We start from the raw sequence: 25,520 nt of genomic DNA on the forward strand, positions 1-25,520 counted from the left end.
ACTAGCCACTACAAGTGCACAGATAACTTTCGTCATAGTATCTCACCACTGAGTTAGTTTATCCGTAATCAAAATTATAAAGATGAAAGTTGCATCTCCGTGTGTAGCTTGAAACGCCGCTGGGGAGCAAGAGCGAATCAGGAGGGGAGCTTTTGTCAGCTGACTGATGTCATATGACAACTACAAAGTGACGTTTACGTGATCGACCCAAACTACCTTGCCAATCTACCGGTAGCTTGTGATCCACGTCATGGGTACCACTGCTATACCTACATTTGATTTTGTATTCACCTGTCGACCTTTACAGGAGGTGTACTACAAAGGTAGACTCATTTTATCTCCTCTTTTTATGTCCTCTTAGTTTTTTTTCCTCATCAAATTTTCAATACTTAACATATAACACAACATTTAGCGTTTGAATACAAAAAAAAAAACATTTCTCTCTCTGGGCAGTTTTCTCCATGAGCATGGTGACAAACGAGGTTGCTGTTCGTGTCTGTCATGCCACCCGTCTGTCCTATTTTCATCAGACACTTCTTCCATACCGCAAAGTCAGCGTTGTCTCGTCCACGCTATAAAAGTCAAAGTGAGTACATACTTTTGATTTTAACTATGCTAGCTGATCTTTCCATTTAACTTCACCCGCCGATGCGCGATGTATTTGTTTTTGCCCAATTTTCTTCCGTTCTGGCACGGAGCTCCTCCTAGATGACATGTAAAATGGTGACTCTGCTCACTGAGAAGGGTCGGTGCTAGAAGTTTATAGTGGCTATATTTTAATAATCATAATAATAAAATGATGCAAAGCGAGAGCATATCTATAATCCATAGTAGGGTTTAACATCGCCATAGTTTGAGATAAAGATGTTTTGTCACACCCATAATTGGGAGTGAAGCCGGCTCCCAGCCTGCATTGTGGTACTTGGTTTGTGAAAAGTTGCTGAAGTTATGTGTTTAGAGATAACATAGTTGTTTATTATTCCCCAAAGTAGTAGTTGCCCTATGTGTGTTTACTTACCTGTTATGTGTTGTGCTGTCATTTTGTGTTAGCACCACAATTGTAGGTCGTGTTCTGTCTCGTGACCCGCCTGTTTCCATGTGATAACACCATTGTTAGCGTAATGATAGTCAGCAGACAAGCTTCACGTTTTATGCAACTTTTTATAACAATGTGGCAGAGCCGTAAAACATGCAGTGTGCTCACTCTAACAGTCACTTCCTGGAACTCCCCCTTAAAGGCGGGACCTGTCAATCAACTGGAGTATGACGTATCACAGTACAAACTTTCATAAAGCACTACTCATATAATAATAGCCTATTATATGACATCTCCCCTTTTAAGAACGCAGTGGTATCTCTAAGTTAAATATAACATTTAGGTGTGTTTTTTTTTTTCCCCAAAATAAGATGCAATGAAAATAAAACTTAAATCAAGTTAGACATAAATGTTTCTTTCAGTGCAACAAGCAATTTCCTTATCTGAAATATTATCACAAATGTCACTTAACACAGAACTTATCAAGTATCAATGCTTCCCGTTCCCTCCCCAAAAATACAATACAGCCTACAAGTCCAGCTTAACTACTGGCCTGCTGACCTGGCCCGACCTGGTCAGCGTCTGATTCGGCGGCCATGTAGGGGAAGAGACCATACCTGGGTCTGGAGGGACAGTCTCTGGTTCAGCAACAGACTCAGACTGGAAACTCACCCCAGTACCTCCGGTGGATGTGGGTGAGGTGGCCTGGGCAGGCTGGGGAGTTGGTGCTACACGGAGGTGGCGGCGGTTCCTCCGAAGCACAGTCCCCTTCTGGGTGTTGATGAGGTAAGAGTGCGGGGTGTCACAGGCTCCCGAGACCACTGCTGGCATAGTCCAGCCCTTCTCGTGATTGAGCTTGGTGGAGACCCTGTCTCCTGGGTGAAGGGCTGGGAGGGGTCTGGCACCGTGACGGCGGTTGTAGTAGAGGGCCTGCAGCTCCTTCTCTGTAGTGTCTCTTTCTCGGACGGTGTCCAGATCTGCCCATTTGGGCTGAAGGTTGGCCTCCAGTGTCGGAAGAGTTGTTTTGATTTTCCGGCCCATGAGAAGCTCTGCAGGGCTCATGCCCGTGGTGGTGGAGGGAGTTGAGCGAAAGCTCATGAGGGCGAGCAGAGGGTCTTTTTGTTTTAATATCCTCTTGGCGGACTGAACCCCTCTCTCTGCATGTCCATTCCCTTGGGCATGGTGCGGGCTTGAGGTCATGTGCTGGAAATCAAAGTCTTTTGAGAATTCCTTAAATTCCTCACTTGAGAATTGAGGTCCGTTGTCTGATAGTACCTCGTCTGGACAGCCAAACCTTGCAAACACGGTCTTCAACTTTAAGACAAACCTGTGAAGCAGTGGTTGTTGGCATGTGGAGTATCTCCAAGAAGCGGGAAAAGTAGTCAGACACTATGAGGTAGGTGTGTTTATGTTCACAGAGGTCGACTGCGAGTCTCTGCCAGGGTCGTTCAGGTAGAAGTGTTGGAATAAGAGGTTCCTTTCGCTGAGTGTGCTTCATCTCATGGCACTCCTGACAGGACTCGACCTTCTGTTTAATTTCCGATGAGACGCCGGGCCACCATACGGACATATTGGCCCGCTCTCTGCACTTTGACAGACCTTGATGTCCGTCGTGTATCCGATTCAGGATGTCTGCCCTTAGAATGTGTGGTATGACCATGGGGGTTCCTCTGGTGACAAACCCGTTGTGTTCTGACAGTTCGTTTCTGATGGGGAAGTACTCTCTGACTGCTGCTGGGACATTGCTTATATAGTCCGGCCACGCTGACCTGATGTACCATCAGCTGCTGTGGCTGCTCGTATAGCCTCCAGTCTACGTGGAGTGGCTGGCGTGCACTCGACGATGGCAGCTACATAACACTCCACCTCTGAGTGAGTGTCAGTCTCCTTTTCCAGGCACGGTAGTGGACTCCGTGAGAGGGTGTCGGCCACTGTCAGAGTTCTTCCCGGGGCGTATTCAGCTGTTGGCTTGAACCTCATCAGTCTCATAAGGAGCCTCTGACATCGTATTGTAACATTGTTGAGGTCCTTCTTGTTCATGAGCGGCACGAGTGGTTTGTGGTCGGTGACCAACTTGAAGTCATCAAGGCCACACAGATACTTCCCAAATCGCTCACAGGCCTAGACGCTTGCCAGACATTCTTTTTCTATCTGGGGGTATCTAGTCTCAACCTCAGACAGTCGTCGTGAACACTACGCCACCGGCTGCCAACATCCGTCATGCAGCTGCAGCAGCACTCCGCCAATGCCATAGCTGTCGGCATCAGCAGAGACGGCAGTGAATCGGTTCACATTGTAAAACTTCAGGACTGGAGAGGTTGACAGGATATCTTTCATGCGCTGGAATGCTTCCTGCTGAGCGTGGTCCCACGTCCAGGCTGTCTTGGATTTCAACAGTTCATATAGTGGCTGGGCCACTGTCGACAGGTTGGGAATGTATTTTCCAAGGTAGTTGAACATCCCTAAGACACGCTTTAACTCCTGCACGTTCTGTGGCTGTGGAAGCTCACGGATTGCCGTGACTTTATCCGGGATCAGGCTTGACACCAAACCGAGGAAGCGGATCTGGTTCTGTCGTAACACACACTTCTCTCTGTTCAACTTCAAGCCGGCTGACTCTATCCTCTCCAACACCTTATCGAGGCGCTGGTCGTGCTGCTCTGGGGTGTCCCCATGGACCAGTATATTATCCATGTAGATGGCCACGCCTTCGAGGCCATTCAGGGTCTCAGCCATTTTCCTTTGGAAAATCTCTGGGGTGCTAGTGATCCCGAAAGGGAGGCGTTTGAAGGCGTACCTCCCAAATGGTGTTATAAATGTGGTTAGCTTGCTGCTTTCTGGACTTAGAGGGATCTGCCAAAAGTCTGAGGCCGCATCTAACGATGTGAATACGGTGGCGCCGCTCAGCTCTGCAGTGATTTCCTCTGCTGTAGGAAGGACGTACCTCTCTCTCCTCACAGCTTCATTTAGCCTCTTTTAAGTCCACACTTATGCGCACTTTTCCATTTTTCCTCGGAACGGGCACCATTGGCGCACACCAGTCCGTAGGCTCTGTCACTGGTTCTATTATGCCGTTCTCCTCCATGCGCTGGATTTCCTCCTTCACTTTTTTCATGAGGGGCAGGGGTACCCTCCGTGCCGTACGCACTGCGCACGGTTGAGCATTCTCTTTCAATAGGATCTTAACTGGTTCTGTTTTCAGAGTTCCATGCTCCCCGAACACGTTGCGAACTTCTTCAATGCGCTTCACCAAGCCCATTGTTGTAGCTGTGTCTCTGCTCAGCAGATTGTTCGCATTCTGGTCACGGATGAAGTACACTGGGAAGGAGTAGAGGTTATCTTTGTACTTTGTGGTGGCTCGGAACTTCCCGAGACAGTCCAACTGACCACCAGGGCTGCACAGTGTGACATTAGGATGCTCTAATTTCTTCTTGGGGGTCAAACTAGTAAACGTCTCTTCACACATTATGTTTGTATCAGCACCCGTGTTGATTTTGAATCTGACAGGTGTTTCCCCTATCACTAACTATACAGTCCACTGTTCATCATTTTTGCTGGATTTTGTGACTGCCCCCAGGAAATATGGTACCTCTGAAACATTTACTGTCACTTCTCTGACTGATTTAGTGTGACATCTAGACTCCCAGTGACCCACTTTATGACATTTGTTGCATGTTGATTCCAAGGCTGGGCATTTTTCCTGTTCCTTGTGTTTAGGTTTGCCACACCTTCCACATTTTGGTTCTCCTTGCTCTCCACTTGCTCTCATTCTTGGCTTCCACTTGGGTTTTCCTCTGCCTGCTGTTTTTTTCCTGTGCTATCTCCTGCACTGCAGCGTATGTCTCCCCCTGCTGGTGGACTTGGAGTGCAACCTCCTCGGACTGACGTACGGTCTGAACAGTTTAGGCTAAAGTAAGATCAGCCATCAGCTGCAACTTGCGTGATAAATCCTTATCTGAAATGCCCACAACTAGGCGGTCACGGATGTGTTCTGACAGTTCGTATAGGGCTCTGATGAACATTTCCGCCTTTTCACCGGGCCGCTGCGCTCTTTGGTGAAATCAGGCGCGCTCGTGTATCACATTGCTCTTAGGATAGAAGTACTCGTCGTATTTTCCTAACACAACATCAAACGTCTTCTTATCGTCCTCGGATATCGTGAAAGATCTAAAAATGTTCTCCGGCCCCATGGCGTAAATAAGTGAACTGACCTGGACCTCGCCATCCTCTTTGAGTTTGGTCGCGACACGGAAGCGCTGTAAGCGCTGCCTCCAATCTGCCCATTCATTCGGTCGGTCAAAGGGAAAACTCTCCGGCGGATGAAACTTGGCCATTTTTCAGAAGGAATGCGTCCGTCCGGAACTTCTGACACCATGATAATGATGGTCAGCAGACAAGCTTCACGTTTTATGCAACTTTTTATAACAATGTGGCAGAGCCGTAAAACATGCAGTGTGCTCACTCTAACAGTCACTTCCTGGAACTCCCCCTTATAGGCGGGGCCTGTCAATCAACTGGAGTATGACGTATCACAGTACAAACTTTCATAAAGCACTACTCATATAGTAATAGCCTATTATATGACAGTTAGTGCCTGGATGTCGCGCCTGCAATTACACAACTGTTTGATGTCAAGTCGCGGCCCGCAAGATACAATTCAGCGGGCCACAAACAGATTATCCTTGAACTTAAGTAAAACTAAAATAATGCTATTTGGAAATAGCAGAAGGGATATGTACGATCAAATACAAATTAATGGAGTGGATATTGAAAAAGTGGAAGAATATAAATTCCTCGGGGTTATAATAGATGAAAAAATGAGTTGGAAATCTCATATTAAATATATACAACAAAAGGTGGCGAGAAATATTTCTATATTGAATAAAGCAAAACATGTTCTTGATCAAAAATCACTCCACACTCTGTACTGTTCCTTAGTATTAGCATATTTAATGTATTGTGTGGAGATATGGGGTAATAATTACAAAAGTAATCTTCACTCACTCACTGTACTGCAAAAAAGATCTGTAAGGATCATTCATAATGCCAAGTATAGAGAACATACAAACCCTTTATTTTGACAATCACAAATATTAAAATTTGCAGATTTAGTACACTTTCAAACCACTAGAATAATGTATAAAGTTAATAACAACTCATAAAAAAAACAAAAAAAACCTCAAAGTATTTCTCAATCAGAGAAATATGATCTTAGAGGAAAATTAAACTTAAAACATTTATACACGAGAACTACGCTGAAAACCCACAGCATTTCTGTATGTGGAATTCAATTATGGAACGGATTGAGTAAGGAACTAAAACAATGTACAGAGATGAGCAAATTCAAAAAACAATACAAGCAGTTGATGTTTGCTAAATACAAGGCAGAAGAGTCTTGATAATCACAATGATGTTCTTTGTTCTTTATTCATATTTATTTTAAACATTTATTTATTTATTATTATTATTAATGTGTATATATATAAATTAGTATTTTTTGGGGGGGGTCTTGCTGTTATCTATTATGTATTATTCTGACTATCACAGAAAACATGACATGGAATGCAGGAAGTGAACAACATGTACTGTACTAGATGTGGATGAGGATTAAATAAGATCTGCTTCTTCCTACTCCTTTAGGACATGTGGAACTGTGAAAGAATGATTCATGAGATGTATTCCATTGTAACCTTCATGTTCAAATAAACTAAACCAAACTGAACCAAACAAACATCGTACACGGAACGGCAACGGGAAATGGTGTGAAAGTCATGCATGTTACGCTTGTCATACTGTTTACATTAAACTCATCAGCGCTATTGATACTGACTCAGTAGTTTGCTCCTTAGCGCAATTACAACATTGGTTTGGTTTGGTTTGGTTTAGTTTATTTGAACATGAAGGTTACGATGGAATACATCTCGTGAATCATTCTTTGACAGTTCCACATGTCCAAAAGGAGTAGGAAGAAGCAAAGCTTATTTAATCCTACCCCCCATCCATTCTACATCTAGTACAGTACATGTAGTTCACTTCCTGGATTCCATGTCATGTTTTCAGTGATAGTCAGGATAACACATAATAGATAACGGTGAGATAACCCTCCCCCCAAAAAAAGAGAGAACATTCATAATAATGATAATAATGATGACAATACTAAATAAATAAATAAATAAAATAAATAAGAACAACATTGGTTGTGTTGCTGCAGTGTTGTGTAATATACTTGTCATCATCACTCATTGCAAGGACCCGCGTGCAGAGGAGAGCCCCACTTATTCCATAGCGCCGCAGGCTGACGGTGCTCACCGTGGCGCTTGCGTCGCTGGTCAGCGATGACGACGATCCCAACAGGTTCATGTGTGCTTTGGCCATGCCCCCCACTGGGGGCAAGGCATGTCAGTTACAGTTGAGGCGACACCTGAGATGAATATAACCAAACTTTGCGGGGTGAGCACTGTGGTGACACAGTCGGGCTGGTGTGCAGGGAGGAGACGGTGTCTTTAGAAATGGTGCTAACTGCAGCTGGTAAGCCAAAAGAAGGGTGCCAGAAAGTGGAATGGTACACTTCATGTTTTTGGTACCCTTCATGACAAGTGAACTGTAGAAAAACATCTTTATACATTTTTTTTATTACCACTCTTACCACTACACAACATCAGACATGGAAACATTGTGTGCCTTACTTACTAGACCAAAGTGTACCACTTTCTAGATACGGGGCTTTTGATACTGTTCCAACTTCAGCTGATTGCCAAATTGTACAAAATAAGTACATTCTTTTGCTCCCCTTACCACATTTGATAATGTAAACAAGGAATGTCTAAATTGCGGCCAGAGGCTCTTTTGTTTATTTTCCCATAACACATTCTAAAAATATTATTTAACAATTAAAAAAAAGGAAAAGTCTGCACTAATTTTACAAGAATGAATTAAAATTATCAAGAAAAAAAGGTCGTAATCTAAAGAGAATGTCATGTGTTGTGGTGTTGCTTTGCTGCCACCTGTCTGCCATCTGTTGCAGTGCACTGCTGGTCCAGCAGGGGCGGAGCTGTCTGTGCACACCTGTCGCCAATTATCTCCACTGGCTTTTTAAGCATGACTGAGCCTTGCCTTCGACGCCAGATTGTACCTTCACATTCACCTGCTCTCCGCTCAGTCTGGCTCCATGGTGTTACTTGTGCTCATTATTTTCTGGCTTTTAGCTTTCGCCTGAATTCCTAGTTCTCCTTGCCAAGCATTAGTAAGTGCTATTGTTTATCCCGCTTTTTCACCTATGCTGCGGCGGATGAGCTTCTTGTGGGCGCCACCCTGCACGTCCAGCATGTTAGAGTTGGTGCTGCCCTGGCTCACAGATCTGGGATGGGGCGGGGAATGAGGACAAATGAGGTGCAGAGACAGGTAGTGTCGGATAGATGATGAGGGAGGAGATAGATGGATGGCGGAGCATGCAGAGGAACAAGGAAGACAAACGAGTAAGAAATCAATAAACGTCACGCTCCTTTGGGCAGCCAATTAAAATGCATTAGGGGCGTGTCCTTTTTTACAACAATAAAGCGCTGTCAATGCAAACTCAGCAGTATTATATTTCACGTCCATACAGCTAGACGTTAGCAATGCTAAAACATACAAAACACAACTAAAACAGCTTAGTGGGACAAAAGATGCACAAAGTTGAATCTGGGGAATATTATGGGATGCGGATATAAAGCAGCTCAAGTCCACATCGCATCTATAAACACTTTGCACACTTTATCATTTACCACTTCAGCTATTTTCCTCTCATACATTTTTTGGACTTGTGTTATTAATAACACAGTACGGTAATCCCTTGTTTATGGCCGTTTAATTGGTTGCAGACACGTCAATAGGACAATATCCGCCAAGTTGGATTCAATTCACAAGACGAGACAATCCACAAGATTGGGTCTACGAGAACGAGACGAGTGTTTTCAAGAAAAGTACAGTAGTGCCTTTGTTAATGTCATTAATTCGTTCCTGAAGGTCCGACTCAAACCAAAACGGACTCTAACCAAAGCACATTTTCTCATAGCAAATAATGTAAATCAAATGAATCCGTTCCAGACACACAAAAATGTTAACGCAAAACACATTTTATTGATAATAATTGTAGTTTTACTTGCAGAAAATGATGCAAAAATAATTACAAATAAATGAATATGAATGTTATGTTATGTGAAACATGAACACATATTTATTTCCCATTTCTATGCATTCTAAACAGAGAAAATGAGTTAGCGTGAGGGCGCTAACAATGCACATAACGGGACATATCTATTTCGACAATAAAGCCCTCTAAAACAACTCTAACAAGGTTTTATATGCATGCTTTGATCATGCTTTAACAGGTACATTCATGATAACATGTTAATACTTCCATTATTTTGTTGTATTTTGATAATTTTAAACATTACCGGAACTTCTTTGCTAGGCGCATTGATTTCACACAGCCCTCCGACAGGAACTACACTACTTCCATCAACAACAGCAGCATAGAAAGAGTGTGCATGATTGCAACTCCTAATCATGGCAGACTTCATGAGAGCCGCCGCCGCCGCCACATGACAACTATTTTTGGACAAATGACGATCCAGAAACTTATCTTTTGAGCCTTAATATATACAAAGGATGAGCTACAGGTTATCAGCTAAGACACCCCTCCCCCCAGGCAGAGAATAATTTTGCTGGGTGCGAGGTAGATCCAGCTATGATAGATACTTTATCTCCAAGAGAAATAGTGAAACACTAAGTCATTCTCACAGCGTTAGCAAGGAGCACGAGTGCTAAAATGTTTCATGCATAACAGTATCATGAAAACAGTCACTTACAATGTCCGCTGATGCCGACTGATGGGTTTGTGGTCATGTTTCACACGAGGATTGATCCCAAAAAAGTGGACTTTTTCATTTGGATCTGCTGATACATATATTTCATGTCCTGTCATTTATCTTTCTGCTCATAAAATACAGTAAACGTGGCATATTTCACACATAGTTGCAAGTGATTAATTAATTACAAAACTATGATTAATTAGATTCACGTTTTTAATCATTTGATCGCTTTGACCGTTTTTTTTTTTTTGGTCTGGATGTTTAGGCACAAGACAGCAAAGCAATTGTCTTACATTTATGTAACTGCTTCCATGCAAATCCATTTTGTTTTGTCCACAGCAAAAAGATGAACTTGTTCCAACATTACTTTTGTGCTCGTGTGAAACTGATGAATGACTGAAGTGATGACTTGTTATTCGGGCAAAAAGATGTTTAAAACAGAACTGGGGAAGTACATGACAGTTTCTCTAAATTTAGGACAAATATTTTCCTTATTATTGTCATATTTGAATCACACGGGAAGCGGCTAGCCTTTCTTCTTTGAACCAGAGTGACCGTAAAGATATTGTAGGTGTATCCCCTTGGACTGTAAGCATACATTTTGTCCACATGGGGGCAGTAGTGTCACACAGTAGCTCAAATCCCAGCCTCGTCTCAGTGATGAGGTTGTTGAAGACCTTAACCTAACACACCTATGGATTCTTCTTCATTATGAGCACTGATTATCAACACGGTTGGCAAGAATGCCAGGGTCATCTGTGGGGGCTCTTGTAATTACTCATTCCTCCGTGCAGACTTTTGTGTTAACCGTGTTGCTGGGAAGACTCGCGCCTTGACAATCGATTCCCATCTTCCCATGAAAACAGATATCCAATCACACCTTGCTCGTTCCCTGCATTGGGCAGATTGCTATAACTAGATATCATGTGACATCCATGGTGCTACCTTTCACATTAATAACAAACGCACTCCAGGTTTAGTGTATCAACTTGACAGCTACAAAAACGTCAGTGGAACATTTTTAGAGTCGCGTATCAACACAACATCTTCTCCTACATACCGTATATATCAGTCCTTTAAATGCTTGATTGTTATTTTTTAATAAAAGCATTTTAAGTCTTTTTTTTTTTCTTTTTTGTACCGAAAATGAACTGAACGGAGCACTTCAAGAAACTGAAGCGAACCGAAATTACATTTTAGTGTACCGTCACACCCCTACTGCAGACCCACACACAGACACACACACACACACACACACACACACAGAAAAAAAAAAAATTACTTGAATGAAATCCCCCCCCCCCTTTTTTTTTTAAATGTAAATACTGTCTTTTGTTATGTATGCAGATAATAATAATAGCAAACTGGGACATTATTATTTATTATTATCACACACCCACTTACTTGAATCCTTTTTGCACATCTTACTTAGAAATTATTTCTTTCTTAAGTGTCTGTGTATACTGTATGTACAGGGAGAGATAATTTACCTGAAGTGTTTGTGTAAGCATACTTGGCCAATAAAGCTGATTCTGATTACAATATGCTCAATATAGAACAGATTGTATAAAAAATTATTTAAAAAACACAAAAACAAAGACCCATCTCAATAGAACAAAAAGGTGCAATCTGGATGTGTTATTTATCATGTTTACAATGAAAGAACACAACAACAAGAAAACAGTACATAAGCAAATCTAAATGTGCAAAACTAAAAGAATAATCAGGTATCGAGGCATCTAGGTAACAGTTTTGCTCATCTTTAGTGACGATCGGCATTTGAAGGAAGTCCTGGTGTTTCTTGATGACTTGATCATTTTTTCAAACACACTGGAAGAACATGAGCAACAACTATTAAGAGTGCTAAACTGACTTAAAGAATATGGACTTAAACTTTCTCCAGAAAAACGTACGTTATCTGGGCCACATGGTTTGGGAGAAAGGAGTTGAAACATACCCCGATAATATTGCTGCACTAAAATCCTGGCCACTTCCACGAATGCTCAAGGAACTAAAATCTTTCCTTGGATTTGCCAGATACTATCACAGATTTATTTTTAAAAAGGGATATTCTGCGATCGCCAAGCCACTTAATGACTTGACTCAGTGGTACAGTCGTACCTCTAAAACCTCCCGGAACCCCATCTCAAACACTTCACCCATCCAAGATGGTCGCATGCATTCAGGTAGCCTTTGAAACCCATATTGAAAAACTGACAACTGCCTCAGTTATTGATTTTGCCAACCCAAAAGCCCAGTGGGCGCTAGTACCACTGGCCGAGGAGCTGCCCTATACCAAGGGCACGAAGGCAAGTTAAGGGTGATTGCCTACATTATCCGTGGCCTATCAGCAAGCGAAGCACTGTACCCGGCTCACAAGCTAGAATTCCTTGCTTGAATTCCCTGCATGGTGCAAACCTTGTTGTAGTGACTTATAACAACCCACTCACGTGCATCTTAACATCTGCAAAGCTGGACGTGGCCAGTCACCATTGGCTCGCTGCCCTTTCCACCTTCACTTTTAATCTGCAGTGCAGCAGTACAGTACACAACACATTGATGCTGATGCACTCTCGCTGTCCTCATTGCCCTCCTACTGACCTTTTAGTAAAGGACTGGAATCTCCTCCACAAATTTACTCAAGAGCATATCGGTAAATCAGGAGAAGTGGAGGAAGTGGATCCAGCAGTCATCTCGGTTATTTGGTATCTGGTAGGGCTGGTACTGAGGTACACGTTATGACAGAGGCAAAAAGGACCAGAAAGTAGCTAAACACAAAGTCACTGTGTTGAGAGGAGCAGGTAACAGGTAACAGGCAGCAGGTAGCAGGTAACAGATAACAGGTAACAGGTGACAGGTGACAGGTGAAGCACAGGTAACAATCTGGCGACAAGTGTGGGTGAGACTGCAGCTTAAGAAGACTGGCAGGTAATTGCCCACAGGTGTGATAATTGGCTCCTCCTGGTAGGCTCGGAGGTGTGCTGCAACAAAGAGTGCAGCAGAGCAGCACACAGAACATGACAAATAGTTTCCAATTCATCCCAATTATAACTAACTGGTTACACAACACGCACGCTAGCACACATTTTGACCAATCATGTACAACTTTAACAAAAACAAAAAAAGACGAGAAAAAAAACACATCTTGTTCAAACAAACGGCTCCCATCGTACACTTTTTGCACACAACCCTTGTCTTGAACGGGTTTACGAAGCTAAATTTAAACCGTCTTCTTCTTCAAGTCTCTTTTTTTTTTGTCCAGTCCAGCCATTAGGGCAGACAGTATTGTTGATCTAAATGCCCTTATGTGCTCAACAGATTTACTCTGCCAGGGAAAAGTGTGAGATGCTCTTCCCCTGGTATACAGAATTTATTTGACCTTATTTGATGTTTTGTTGTCATCTCCCACCATCCAGTAAGCCCTGCCCCACACAGCCAGGCCGAGCCCCCACCACCAGAGAGCCACCAGTCGCACGGAGGCGGGCAGGACCAAGACCGGCCCTCCAAGACCAGCAAGGGGCTGCAGAGAGGCAACCCTGACCAGAAACAGGGCGCTGGCAGGCCGGAGGGCAGCCAACCCTTGAGACCGGCGAGAGAACACACCCCAGACAGGCACCGGGGGCCACATACCAGCAGGCACAGAGATGCCCCTGCAACCGGAAAGGAGTTCTCCCATGGCCGGGAGCATCAACCCCCCACGCCACCCACCATCCCCAGGGAACGGAGTCCGCCCCGGGCGAACCCATGCCCCGACCCCTTACACAGGACCGCCTCGCCCGGGGACGAAGGGGGGGGCATGACCTCTGAGCCCAGGTAAAAAAAAGACGAGATAAACTCAGCAGGCTCTGAGTCCAAGACGATGGGGGGAGTGGATTGGAACCATCACCGACTTACAGTAGTTTGGTTTCGGACCAGTTGACATGCAGTCCCACTTCATTGTCTCCACAGTGAACACACGAATGGCTCCCTCCAGCTCAGCGTATGAGCAGCAGAACAGGGCGGTGTCATCGGTGTAGTCCAGGTCGATTAGGTTGTAGTCATCGATCTTGACTTCAGGGAAACGGGTGCACACTATCGTCCTGCGGTAACACAACACTGGTAAACACCAGCTGTGAGGAGGGTTGTAATGGGGGGTGGGGCCAGTCTGAACCAAAAAGTCCAGGGCCAAATTTTTGTCTTAGTCCACCCTTGCCAGCGGTGATGGGGAACCGGTCGGTCTTGATGTTGCGTGCTGTGGGCGGCACAAGATAATCCTCCGACTTGGCCGACCTGCCTGCCTGGTCAAGTCCCCCTTTGTTCACGACACCCACTCATGATATAGATTCATATTTAAATACACAAAACAAAAACCCAGAAAAACACACTCCATGAACTTGAAAAATGTCAACTTTGTCATGACTTGACATGCTCGTTGACATGATGCTGAGTGGAAGTCAGCTCTGAAGTGTGCACTGCTCCTTCTTGATCTATGGTCCATTGATGTTCTGTCATTCTTCGTTGTGAGGAACAGGTCGTCAATGAGTTGTGGTGTTCTGTTTGCTTTGGGCAGACTCCACTGCACTACTGAGAGTCTTTAAGCACATCTATTATGCAGCTATTGAATGAATGGAGCCACGCTGATTGATTTGGATGTTAGTGGAGCAGGCTTGTATAGGGATACAATCAACAGCACTACTGTGTGAATACTGAAACACATTCACACACGTTATCCTTCACAAATAGTTTTATTATCCTTATTCTTGCCTTATCCTCACCCCATTTTTTGACAACGCTCATTACTTCCACATTTTTCAAATGAGCTTCTCTGGCTCTGCTGTCACCTGCCTGGCGCCTCACCGCCAGTTCTGCCCCACTACCTGGACATCGCTCGCCTTCCTTGGCGGAGGTACATCTTGTAGGAATATCCACCACGACAACTCCAAAGCAATGAAACCCTTCTGGTCTACTTATCACCACCCTTGATCACAATGCTTAAGCCAGCCTAGTCAGGTCAGCCAATTCTCCTGTCAAACACCACAACAACCTGCGTCAGCTTCAGTTTGCTCAACATCAGCTCACTCACGAGCGAGGGGCACCTCATCCACGACCTCCTCAATGACCGTAAGCTTGACTTCCTGTGGTTGATTGAAACATGACAACAGCCCTGCTCATGCACGCCCCCACCATTTTATTGTGGGATTAGCAAGAATAAAGATGTAACACTTACGTTGAAGACATTACACATGCTGTAGAAAGGCATGGCGTATTATTGCTGACCTGCTGACAAAAACAAACAGGCAGGCACCAGGATCCAATTCAGTGCACTCACTGTGTGCACTCAAACCAAGAAGAGCAGTCTCATTTGATCAGGAAATATGCTCATTCCGCCATTTTTACTTCAAAAAACAATAATACAGTTCAATTGACAAATATTAATATTTATTTTATGTTATTGCTATTCTTTTTTTTCTCTCATCAGCATCAGTGGATGTTTGGCTTAGTTGGCATGGATAACAAAAAGTGAGGTAGAGATAAGCGGCACAGAAGGAAGGATATGGATATGGATATATTTCATATGGATATATTTTGTATATTTTGGCTCAGGTGGTGGAGTGGTTGTCTCCCAACCTGAAGATTGCGGGTTTGAACCTCCATTCCCCCAATGAGCTTTGGATCAAGATACTGAACCCCCAGTTGCTCCTGATGCTGCGTCATCAGTAGGTAAATGTGCTAGCAATGTCAAAGCATGATACCAGGGGTCGCCAACCAATGGGCCGCAGAAAACTTTCAGGTGCAATGATAAGCAAAAATACGCTTAAAAAAAGTTTGTAAATAAGTACATTTAATTTTATGTAAACGCATATCAGTTTTGTTTTTTTTATGATATTTTTTGCCCCTGGTCCTGTCCAGCCACTAGGGCAGATAATACTGTCGATCTAAGTGCCCTTACATGCTCAACAGATTTGCTCTAGCGCATGCCCGACGTGATCATTTTGATGGCATACGCTGAACTGTGGACGTATTTTTCAATTTTGGACGTATACATGACGTATTAGTAACTTATATAGAATGTTTCTAGAACTTATAGACAACTTATACCAACGAATGCGTAGCGTGTTGCCGGCGTTCACAACTTATGCCCAACGCCAGTCTAACTTATGCAAACCGCATGGCAGCGTATGGCCGACGATGACGTGCCGTAGCCTATAAAAAGGCTGCCACTTGATGACTCACCTCACTAGACATCGCAGTGTCAACATCAGCATCATGCCGAAGACAATTTCCAAGACCGCTGCCGTCAGGGCAGTGACAGAGGGATCCATCACCACCCACAGCCTCCCCCTCCTACTCTCACTCTGATGGAGATGACGCAGGTTGTAATGCCCCTTCCCCTCCTGTTGGTTCCATTCCCCAAAGTTGTTTGAGTACACTAAGTCCCCAACCAATGAACATAATTGGTTCCAGACGACCGTTCTTAAGTCAAATTGTTCTTAAGTCGAAAAAAATGAATATTGCCAATGATATAGGTAGTACATGTACATGTACACATATACAGTATATGTGTATGTATGTACATATGAGTTTGGATGCAGTAGTAATATTAAACGAGGATAATTAATGAAAAAAACAATCATAATAAAAGTGATATAATAATACGTAATGATAAATGTTATTTACCTTTGAAGAGGAGTGGTCGAGCATACGTCGTTGTGGTGGTGGAGGAGGAGATATTGAAAAAAAGGACAAATCGTCGTCATTAGACTCTTCTAAAAGAGGTAGTGTTCTGTGGGTGGTGTAGAAATAAGCAGGCCTATTAACTCTTCATAAACTTTAATCACACGCTCTGTCCGGGTTGTATCATAAAACTCTTCCTTCCTCTCTCCTCTTTCTATATCTGTTGGTCCCATTAGCAGTGTCACAGTGCCCTCTGCTGGTCAAGCATGTACCAGTATAAATATGGGTTTGCCGGTCAAGCATGTAGCAGTATAAATATGGATTTATAAGGCAAAACACATGAAAATATAGACCAGTCGGCTTGTGTTCGTATCTCCGAATGTTCGCACGTCGGATGTTCGTTAGTAGGGGACTTAGTGTAGTATTAAAGTGTTGCACTGTGCAATAACACTTGAAGGAATACGTTTATTATCGTTCATCGCTGGGGTGTGGTGTCATTATGACGGATGATCATGTATTTCACGGCTGTCTTTTATACTCATTTGTAAATAGTTGTATTTTTCCCAACAAACCTTAACTTGGACAGTAACATGTTGTATCTCTCCATTCTTTTTGAATGTAAATTCTCTTATGCACTTTATGTTGACGTGATCAATAATGCTTGATTAAAACGTGCATTGTTTCTCTCAGACAAAGAGAAAAAAAAATCTTAGTTCCATTCCAAGTGTCACAGTGCCCTCTACTGGTCAAGCATGTACAGTATACATAAGGACTTCCTACAAGGCCCACCATAATGTACTGCATAATGTAATCTATGCAAAAACAACAGCCTCCATCTCCTCTCAGCCAACGCTTCCCAAGAAGAGAGCCAAGAAGATACAGTTTTGTCTCAAGGTATGTTGACGTATTACGACTTGTGTGTAACTTACAAATAACGTGTATGAATGGGCGTCAACGATCGCATAACTTATTGCCCGCGTATGCGGGACGTATGAATCATACGTTGACATACGTCGAAAAGTTTTGTGCATGCACAAAATTTTTGGACGACTTGGACATACTACGACGTATGCCGGCGTGCTGTTAACATATACAAAACTTACCAATAACTTATTCGACGTACGCCAGCGTATTGGCCAAATTTTTCATACGTTGGTGTAAGCTGGCTAAATCGTCAAGGTGTGACAGGGCCTTAAGATACCCTTCCCCTGTTATATGATTTAATTTGACTTTATTTGATGTTTTGTTGCTGCAAATTTGCAAATTTGGAGTGGCTGGACTGGCGCAGGAGGCGATAGAAAAGACGAGAAAAGAAAACAGAGGGGGGAGTGCGGGGACAAGTGGGGGACAGTACAGAGAGAGACAAGAACAATTGCAACGACAATAACAAAACAACAGAAACAAACAGGACTACATCAGCAAATGTCTGTGACGGCCATAAAGACCATAATGGAGCGGACTACATAATATCAACAACCACAGTGATAATACTGAATTGAAGCAGTCATACTTGATAGTAATAGTAGTCATGAAAATATTAACCATGATAGTAAACAGAATGACAATAACTGAAATGCATAAAATTTTATTAACTAGCCCTTAGATGCATAACTGGGTCAAAAATGACCCGGTGAGGTTGTTTTCTTGAAATATCTTTGGACTGAAAATTTGTTATCATTTCATATTCCAGGTATTCCTCAAAAAACATGTTTTTTATATAATGTCATTCACAATTTTAACTTACCTTTTATACATTTTAAGAAATTTCAGTTTTTGTATTACTACCCCAAGCTTCCATAAGTGGGTCAAAAATGACCCGCGTGTATTTTCTATGGAATCCAATGGGAACCACTGATTCTAATCAACTTTGGCTGTCAGCAATAAATTAACTGTGGACCACGCAGACTATATCAGAAGTGTCACCCCTCAGGAAGATTATTTTACACAGTAAGAGCTGATACTGGTAGGTGCAAGTTTCTACAGTACATGCCAAGCAAGCCTGCCAAGTACGGCCTAAAGATCTTCTGGGTTTGTGATGCACGCATCCCCTATGCAATAGATGGTATAGTTTACACGGGGAGACAACCAGGGGAAGAAGTTCAGAAGAATCTGGGAGAAAACATTGTCCAGCAGTTGTGTAGTAGATTTAGAAACACAGGTCGCAACATCACCATGGATAACTTTTTCACCAGTGTGCCACTCGCGCAGCAACTCCTGGAGAAGTATCTCACTATTGTGGGGACTCTACGTCAGAACAAGCCAGACATCCCTCCTCTGATGAAGCCTTCCAAGTCCAGGGAGGTTTACAGCACAGAGTTTGGATTCAACGACAGCCTTATCATGGTCAGCTATGTCAGAAAGAAAGGAAAAGCTGTTGTGCTCCTGAGCACGATGCACCACGACAAAGCAGTGGATGAACATAGCAGAAAGAAAAAAACAGAAGTGATCACATTTTACAACGAGACAAAAGGAGGTGTAGACACCATTGATCAGATGGTTGGCAACTACAAGTGCAAGCGCCAAACAGAGGTGGCCCATGGTGCTGTGGTACAACATAATTGACATCGGCACCCTGAATGCCTACACCTTTTTCATGGCTCCGCACCCAGATTTCAAGAGCGGCATCACCAATGCACGACGGCTGTTCCTCAAAGAGCTGTCAAAGGAGCTTGTCACACCACACATGAGGAGTCGACTGGAAAGCTGCCCCCAACTGCAAACCCCGATTATTGAAGCAATGGAAAGGTGCGGGGTGACAAAAGTCACAACCCAGACACAGGAAAGAAATACACAGGGCCAACCAAAGAGAAAAAGGTGTCAGATCTGCCCAAGTAACAAAGATCGCAAAGTCAACAATAGGTGTGGGAAATGCAATGTACCTGTGTGCAATGATCACTGCCAGAAACAGGTAGTTTGTCAGAATTGCATACAGTGGTGAGACAAGAAGGCAAAACAGGGAAAAGAGAGAGGAACTGTCAATCAATGGCTGGACAGTTCTACACATACATACACACAGACAGACAGACACACACACACACACACACACACCTACACACACACACACACACACACACAATGGATGCTCACATTTTTCTATTGCTGTTCTGGGTAATTTTCTTTTTCAAAAATGTTAAAAAGTGAAAAATAAAGATATTTCAAACATTAAATCATTCTTGTATGGTCCTAAATATAATACTACATTAGATCACTATGCTGTAGGATGTGCTAACATTTTCGTCCGGTCTCGTCGCGTCAACCAAAACTCACACACGACTCGTCACAAAGTCACTAGTCATCAAAGAGCCGTATTTATCTCGTCACTGTCTCATTTTTGCCATGAAAAAAACGCTTGTCAAATATTTCGTCATCGTCATCACTGACGAAAACAACATTGGCGATACAGAATAAGACTAAATTTCGCAGACCTTTTTATGCCTGGCAGTGTATTTTGTCATGAAAAAGTTATTTCACTTTCTGTGTTTAGGTGGCAACATTTTGGAATTAGTAGAGAAAAGAACTCGGGTGTGGGAGGAGTTCGGTGAGGCCATGGAACACGACTTTCGGTCGGCCTCGAAGAGGTTCTGGCAAACCGTCCGGCGCCTCAGAAAGGGGAAGCAGTGCCCGGTCCACACTGTTTACAGTGGGGACGGGAGCCTGCTGACCTCGACTGAGGATATAGTTGGGCGGTGGAAGGAATACTTTGAGGCCCTTCTCAATCCCACTGACATACCTTCCCTAGAGGAAGCAGAGACTGAGGATACGAACGCGGACAGTTCCATCACCGTGGATGAGGTATCTGGGGTAGTCAAAATGCTCCCCAGTGGCAAAGCTCCGGGGGTGGACGAGTTTCGCCCTGAATTCCTCAAGGCTTTGGATGTTGCGGGACTGTCTTGGCTGACACGTCTCTTCAACATTGCGTGGAAGTCGGGAACAGTACCTCTGGATTGGCAGACTGGGGTGGTGGTCCCCCTTTTCAAGAAGGGTGACCGGAGGGTGTGTTCCAACTATAGGGGGATCACACTCCTCAGCCTCCCTGGGAAAGTCTATTCCAGGGTGCTGGAGAGAAGGGTACGACCGTTAATCGAACCTCAGCTACAGGAGGTGCAATGTGGTTTTCGTCCTGGTCGCGGAACACTGGACCAGCTCTACACCCTTGCAAGGGTCCTGGAGGGTACTTGGGAGTTTGCCCAACCGGTCTACATGTGCTTTGTGGACCTGGAAAAGGCATTCGACCGTGTCCCTCGCGGTGTCCTGTGGGGGGTGCTCCGGGAGTATGGGATTGGTGGCGCGCTACTACGTGCCATTCAGTCCTTGTACAACCGGAGCAGGAGCCTGGTTCGCATTGCCAGTAGTAAGTCAAGCCTGTTTCCGGTGAACGTTGGCCTCCGCCAAGGCTGCCCTTTGTCACCGATTCTGTTCATAATTTTCATGGACAGAATTTCTAGGCGCAGCCAAGGTGTCGAGGGAGTCCAGTTCAGGGGCACTAGGATCTCATCTCTGCTATTTGCAGACGATGTGGTCCTGATGGCCTCATCGAGCTGTGACCTGCAGCGTTTACTGGGACGGTTTGCATCTGAGTGTGAAGCTTCTGGGATGAGACTCAGCACCTCCAAATCCGAGGCCATGGTTCTCAGTCGGAAAAGGGTGGATTGCTCCCTCCGGGTTGGGAATGAGGTCCTGCCCCAGGTGGAGGAGTTCAAGTATCTCGGGGTCTTGTTCACGAGTGAGGGAAGGTTGGAGCGTGAGGTCGATAGGCGGATCGGCGCAGCGTCTGCAGTAATGCGGTCGCTGTACCGGACCGTCGTGGTGAAGAGAGAGCTGAGCCAGAAGGCAAAGCTCTCAATTTACCGATCGATCTATGTTCCCACCATCACCTATGGCCATGAGCTTTGGGTCATGACCGAAAGAACGAGATCGCGGATACAAGCGGCTGAAATGAGTTTTCTTCGTAGGGTAGCGGGACTCACCCTAAGAGACAGGGTGAGGAGCTCGGTTATCCGAGAGGAGCTCAGAGTAGAGCCGCTGCTCCTTCACATCGAGAGGAGCCAGCTGAGGTGGCTCGGGCATCTAGTCCGGATGCCTCCCGGACGCCTCCCTGGTGAGGTGTTTCGGGCATGCCCAGCCGGGAGAAGGCCCCGGGGAAGACCTAAGACACGCTGGAGGGATTATGTCTCACAGCTGGCCTGGGAACGCCTCGGTGTCCTCCCGGTGGAGCTGGAGGAGGTGGTTGGGGACCGGGAAGTCTGGGCTTCCCTACTGAGACTGCTGCCCCCGCGACCCGGACCCGGATAAGCGGAGGAAAATGGAATGGAATAGAGAAAAGAATGGTCACGGTTTGATTTATTTCAGACATGCTTAACAAGAACATCACATGATTTGCACATTTAATCGTATCCGAAAAGCAGTAGGAAGAAGCAGACTTTATTTAATTCTACCTCTTCTTCAAATCTAAGCAAATAACTGCTAATTTGTTCTCCCCGTGTGTTTAAACATGTTGGCTCTTACCGTAATTTGAGTTTGATCAACATTGTTAGCACGAAATCTCTTTCATTGCCAAAACAAAACTCACCAAGCATCTGTCAATTTCAGATTCAGCGTCTTAAAATTATTTTACAGTGTGATTGATTGAGCAAAACGACACAATTTCAGGTGGCCGTCCCGAATAGGGAGACATCTCAACTCTCATGGTTCCTTCCAAAGAACCTATGGCTCGGGAGCCACATGCAGTCATCAAAAGAGCCACATCTGGCTCCCGAGCTCTCAGACATTTCTTAACACAATAAAAATGTTTTTATTTTTATTTTTTTTGCTGACATTTTAAAGTAGAACATTACAGAAATCACAGTGTTGAAAATAACGTTGAAAATATAAAACTTTGTTATGCATTTTAATACATCCAACCATTTTCTATAACAATGCGGGTGGCCAGACCCAAAGCCAGCTGTCTTACGATATTTTCCGGACCAGACACCAAAACGTGATTATTATTGGATAATGTGGTAGCCTACTGGGGTCATTAAGAGGTCAAGAAGTAAACTTCCCTGCTTTAATCAAATAGTCAGCTAGTTCATTCTGCTTAGCAACCCCTTTTGACGAAGAAGATGGCAAAAAGAAAGATGAGGAGAACGGTGCAAACCATGCAGCAGCAGAAGTCACATTAATGGTAAGAATTTGAGCAATGTTAATAAAAAATTATAAATTCAGAGACTTATTATAGTCTGAAATTTATGATCTTGCTTAAAAACACATACATTTAGTTGTATTCAATGTTAAAAAAAATATGATATGGCTTTTACAGAAAAACATCTTAAAATATGTGCTTTCATGGCTCTCTTAGCCAAAAAGGTCCTTATACTGTCATTTGGCCTTCGTCACCATCGCAACACATACTATATCCTGGCTCCATCAATGCTTTTCTGCTCCTAAATACCACCTAGCCACTCTGGCGCGACGTTGACTGTATGTGTGATTGTGTGTGACACTTAAAAGATGACCATTTGCATCCTATGCTACAATATACAGTAATAGTGATACAACAATTAGCATACAGAAATGTAGTAGTAAAGAATCATTATATTTATTTGATCAAGTGTATGCGTGTGCTAGCAAGTGTGTGTATATTTAGCGTGCTATTATATAACTAATTTATCCTTTCAGTATACAGGTTGAAATTCTGGGCAGTCTGTCTTCACTTCATGGAGAAACGCAAAGATGCAGTGGTCCCTGTTCTCTACTTTGCAGGGGTGAACGACCTTCCTTCAGCTGACCTAGTTGAGCAAGCTAGGTTCATTTACTGGGCCTCCACCGGGGATGCAGCACCCTTTGGAACCTCCAGTGGGTGCGTGCAAACTTGGCTTCAGAAGAATTATTCCCAGGTTTGTAGGTCATGTTCATCATCATATTTTCAAATGATTGTGGAGCACTTGAAAGATTCATGTGACATCACTTAGCATGTAGCTGACCTTCAGTCACATGTACCACCTTCCTTTAATGCGTTTTGTGACATTCAAAGCTCTCCGTTACTATCCTACTTTTTTACAGACTTTACTTCTGACAGACTCCTTCACCTCAAATGTGTGAAGGAGACCTTCCTTCCACGTTCATCCTTCCCGCTGCTGTCAGATTGTATAACCAATGAGCTGTAACTTTACTGTTTATGTAACACTTGGGTCTGCATTAGATGCAGAGACAGAGGCAACGTTAAGATGTTAATGGCTTGCACAGGAAGAGCACTACTGTCCATTTTCTATACCGCTTCTCCTCTTTTAAGGTCATGGGGGCATGCTGGAGCCTACCCCAGCTGACTTCGGGCGACAGGCGGGGTACACCCTGGACTGGTCGCCAGCCAATCGCAGGGCACATATAGACAAACAACCATTCACACTCACATTCATGAAAAGGATGTAATACACAAAGCACACCTTTGTGTGGTGCTGTGAACAGACACATAGGCGGATCCAAGTGGCACACCACTACAGAAGAAGGAAGTCGTATGTACGTTGTCCTCTGCTTTCCAAGGCTCATCTAGACTTTTTGAATTACTTCTGTGATTCATTTTGGAGAATAAGACAAGGAAATATCAGGAGAATGTCGATATTATGTTGGCTTGTTATCAAAGCGCAGTTCTGGTCACGTGATGGTGATGGGGTGGGGGCGGGTTGGTGACGTCATCGTTGACAAGCCGCTGTTATCAGATTTTCCCTCTCTGGAAGCTGTTTTTTCTGTTTTTATGACCCTGATAGGGTCACCCATGACAAACAGGTCCGAGGTGAGCCCGTCTGGAGCCAGGCCTGGAGGGGGGGACACGATGACGAGCATCTGGTGGCCGGGCCTACACCCATGGTGCCCGGCCGGGCACAGCCCGAAGAGACGACATGGGTCTCCCCCACCAAAGTGTCAAGTGCAGAGTGAGCTGGGTGGCAGCCGAAGGCGGTCTGATCCTCAGCTACAGAAACTAGCTCTTGGGACGTGGAATGTCACCTCTTTGGTAGGGAAGGAGCCTGAGCTGGTGTGCGAGGTTGAGAAGTTTGGTTTGGTTTGGTTTAGTTTATTTAAACATGAAGATTACAATGGAATACATCTCATGAATCATCCTTTCACAGTTCCTCATGTCCAAAAGGAGTAGGAAGAAGCAAAGCTTATTTAATCCTACCCCCCATCCATGTACTAGGTCCGCTTGGTTAAAAAAAAAAGCTGCTATCAAGGTGTGCAATTGTAACGGAGTGTAGATGTGCTGTGATAAATGACGGCAGAAGTGTTGCAACAGCGCCTGTTGCTGGTGAATAGTGGCATGTGCACATTGCTGCAGGAAGCGCTCAGAACTGTTAGGAATGAGACATGGTGAGTCACGTTTTTGCACTGTCCGGGATATTTGGTGATGTAATGTTTACTGTGTGTTTATATTTTGTCATATACAATGTCATGTGCATTTGATAGTGTTCACTAATTGGAAAGAGCCAGTCTGCACTTTTGAGTGAAGTTTTATAGACTTGAATGCAGTTAGTTTGTTGAACTAACTTGAAATCATTTATGTGCAATGTAGATTATCCCGTGACCAAAGTCGACGCTCACCTGTCATTCCTCTGTAAAACTGTTGTTACAGGTAATATTCTATGTCATTGTGACTATGTTGTTTTCAATATGCTGTTTCTACTTGTTGCTACTGCTAATTGCTGGGCCTCATTTAGTATTGCACCACTGATCTGTATTGTATATCTGGATAGCTCATACGTCGCACGCCGCCATGCAAGCCGTTGAAGCCAAAGAGACGCCATCTTACCACTCACATCTCGACTACATTGGCACAGCGTACATAGTGTACAAGGCAGATGAAGAGGCTCGCAGAGCATCTACAGTATATTTTAAATTAAAAAGCGGGGAGATTCTCCCATTCCTTCATGTAACGCAACCTTCGTCCCTTAAAAACGATTTGATAGGTTATTCTCTATCTTTTGGCTATATTAAATGTACTTTTCCCC

General features: G+C 44.1%; 1 protein-coding gene across 2 annotated transcripts; it reads left to right on the forward strand.

Moving 5' to 3' along the window:
- Positions 1–223: 223 nt before the first annotated feature.
- LOC129191290 (proline-rich proteoglycan 2-like) lies at positions 224–17,187 on the forward strand. Of its 2 annotated transcripts, XR_008573173.1 has the most exons (3): positions 224–323; positions 454–586; positions 13,305–17,187. XR_008573173.1 is itself a non-coding variant. In XM_054794505.1 (2 exons), the coding sequence occupies exons 1-2, from the start codon at positions 251–253 to the stop codon at positions 13,703–13,705; spliced, it is 474 nt and encodes a 157-aa protein (XP_054650480.1). In that variant the 5' UTR covers positions 249–250; the 3' UTR covers positions 13,706–17,187. The 2 variants fall into 2 exon arrangements, 1 of the variants encoding a protein (XP_054650480.1); XM_054794505.1 differs by lacking the exon at positions 454–586 and having other exon boundaries at positions 249–323.
- The last annotated feature ends 8,333 nt before the right edge of the window (positions 17,188–25,520 follow it).

This window comes from Dunckerocampus dactyliophorus, chromosome 12 (assembly GCF_027744805.1).
Source record: "Dunckerocampus dactyliophorus isolate RoL2022-P2 chromosome 12, RoL_Ddac_1.1, whole genome shotgun sequence".
Lineage (NCBI taxonomy): Eukaryota > Metazoa > Chordata > Actinopteri > Syngnathiformes > Syngnathidae > Dunckerocampus > Dunckerocampus dactyliophorus.

Excerpts from the sequence above, each read along its gene's own strand:
- LOC129191290 (XM_054794505.1), top strand. The coding sequence starts at position 251 with ATGGGTACCACTGCTATACCTACATTTGATTTTGTATTCACCTGTCGA. Across the intron at positions 324-13,304 it reads ACAGGAGGTGTACTACAAAG|TAAGCCCTGCCCCACACAGC; the intron begins GTAGACTCATTT and ends CCCACCATCCAG.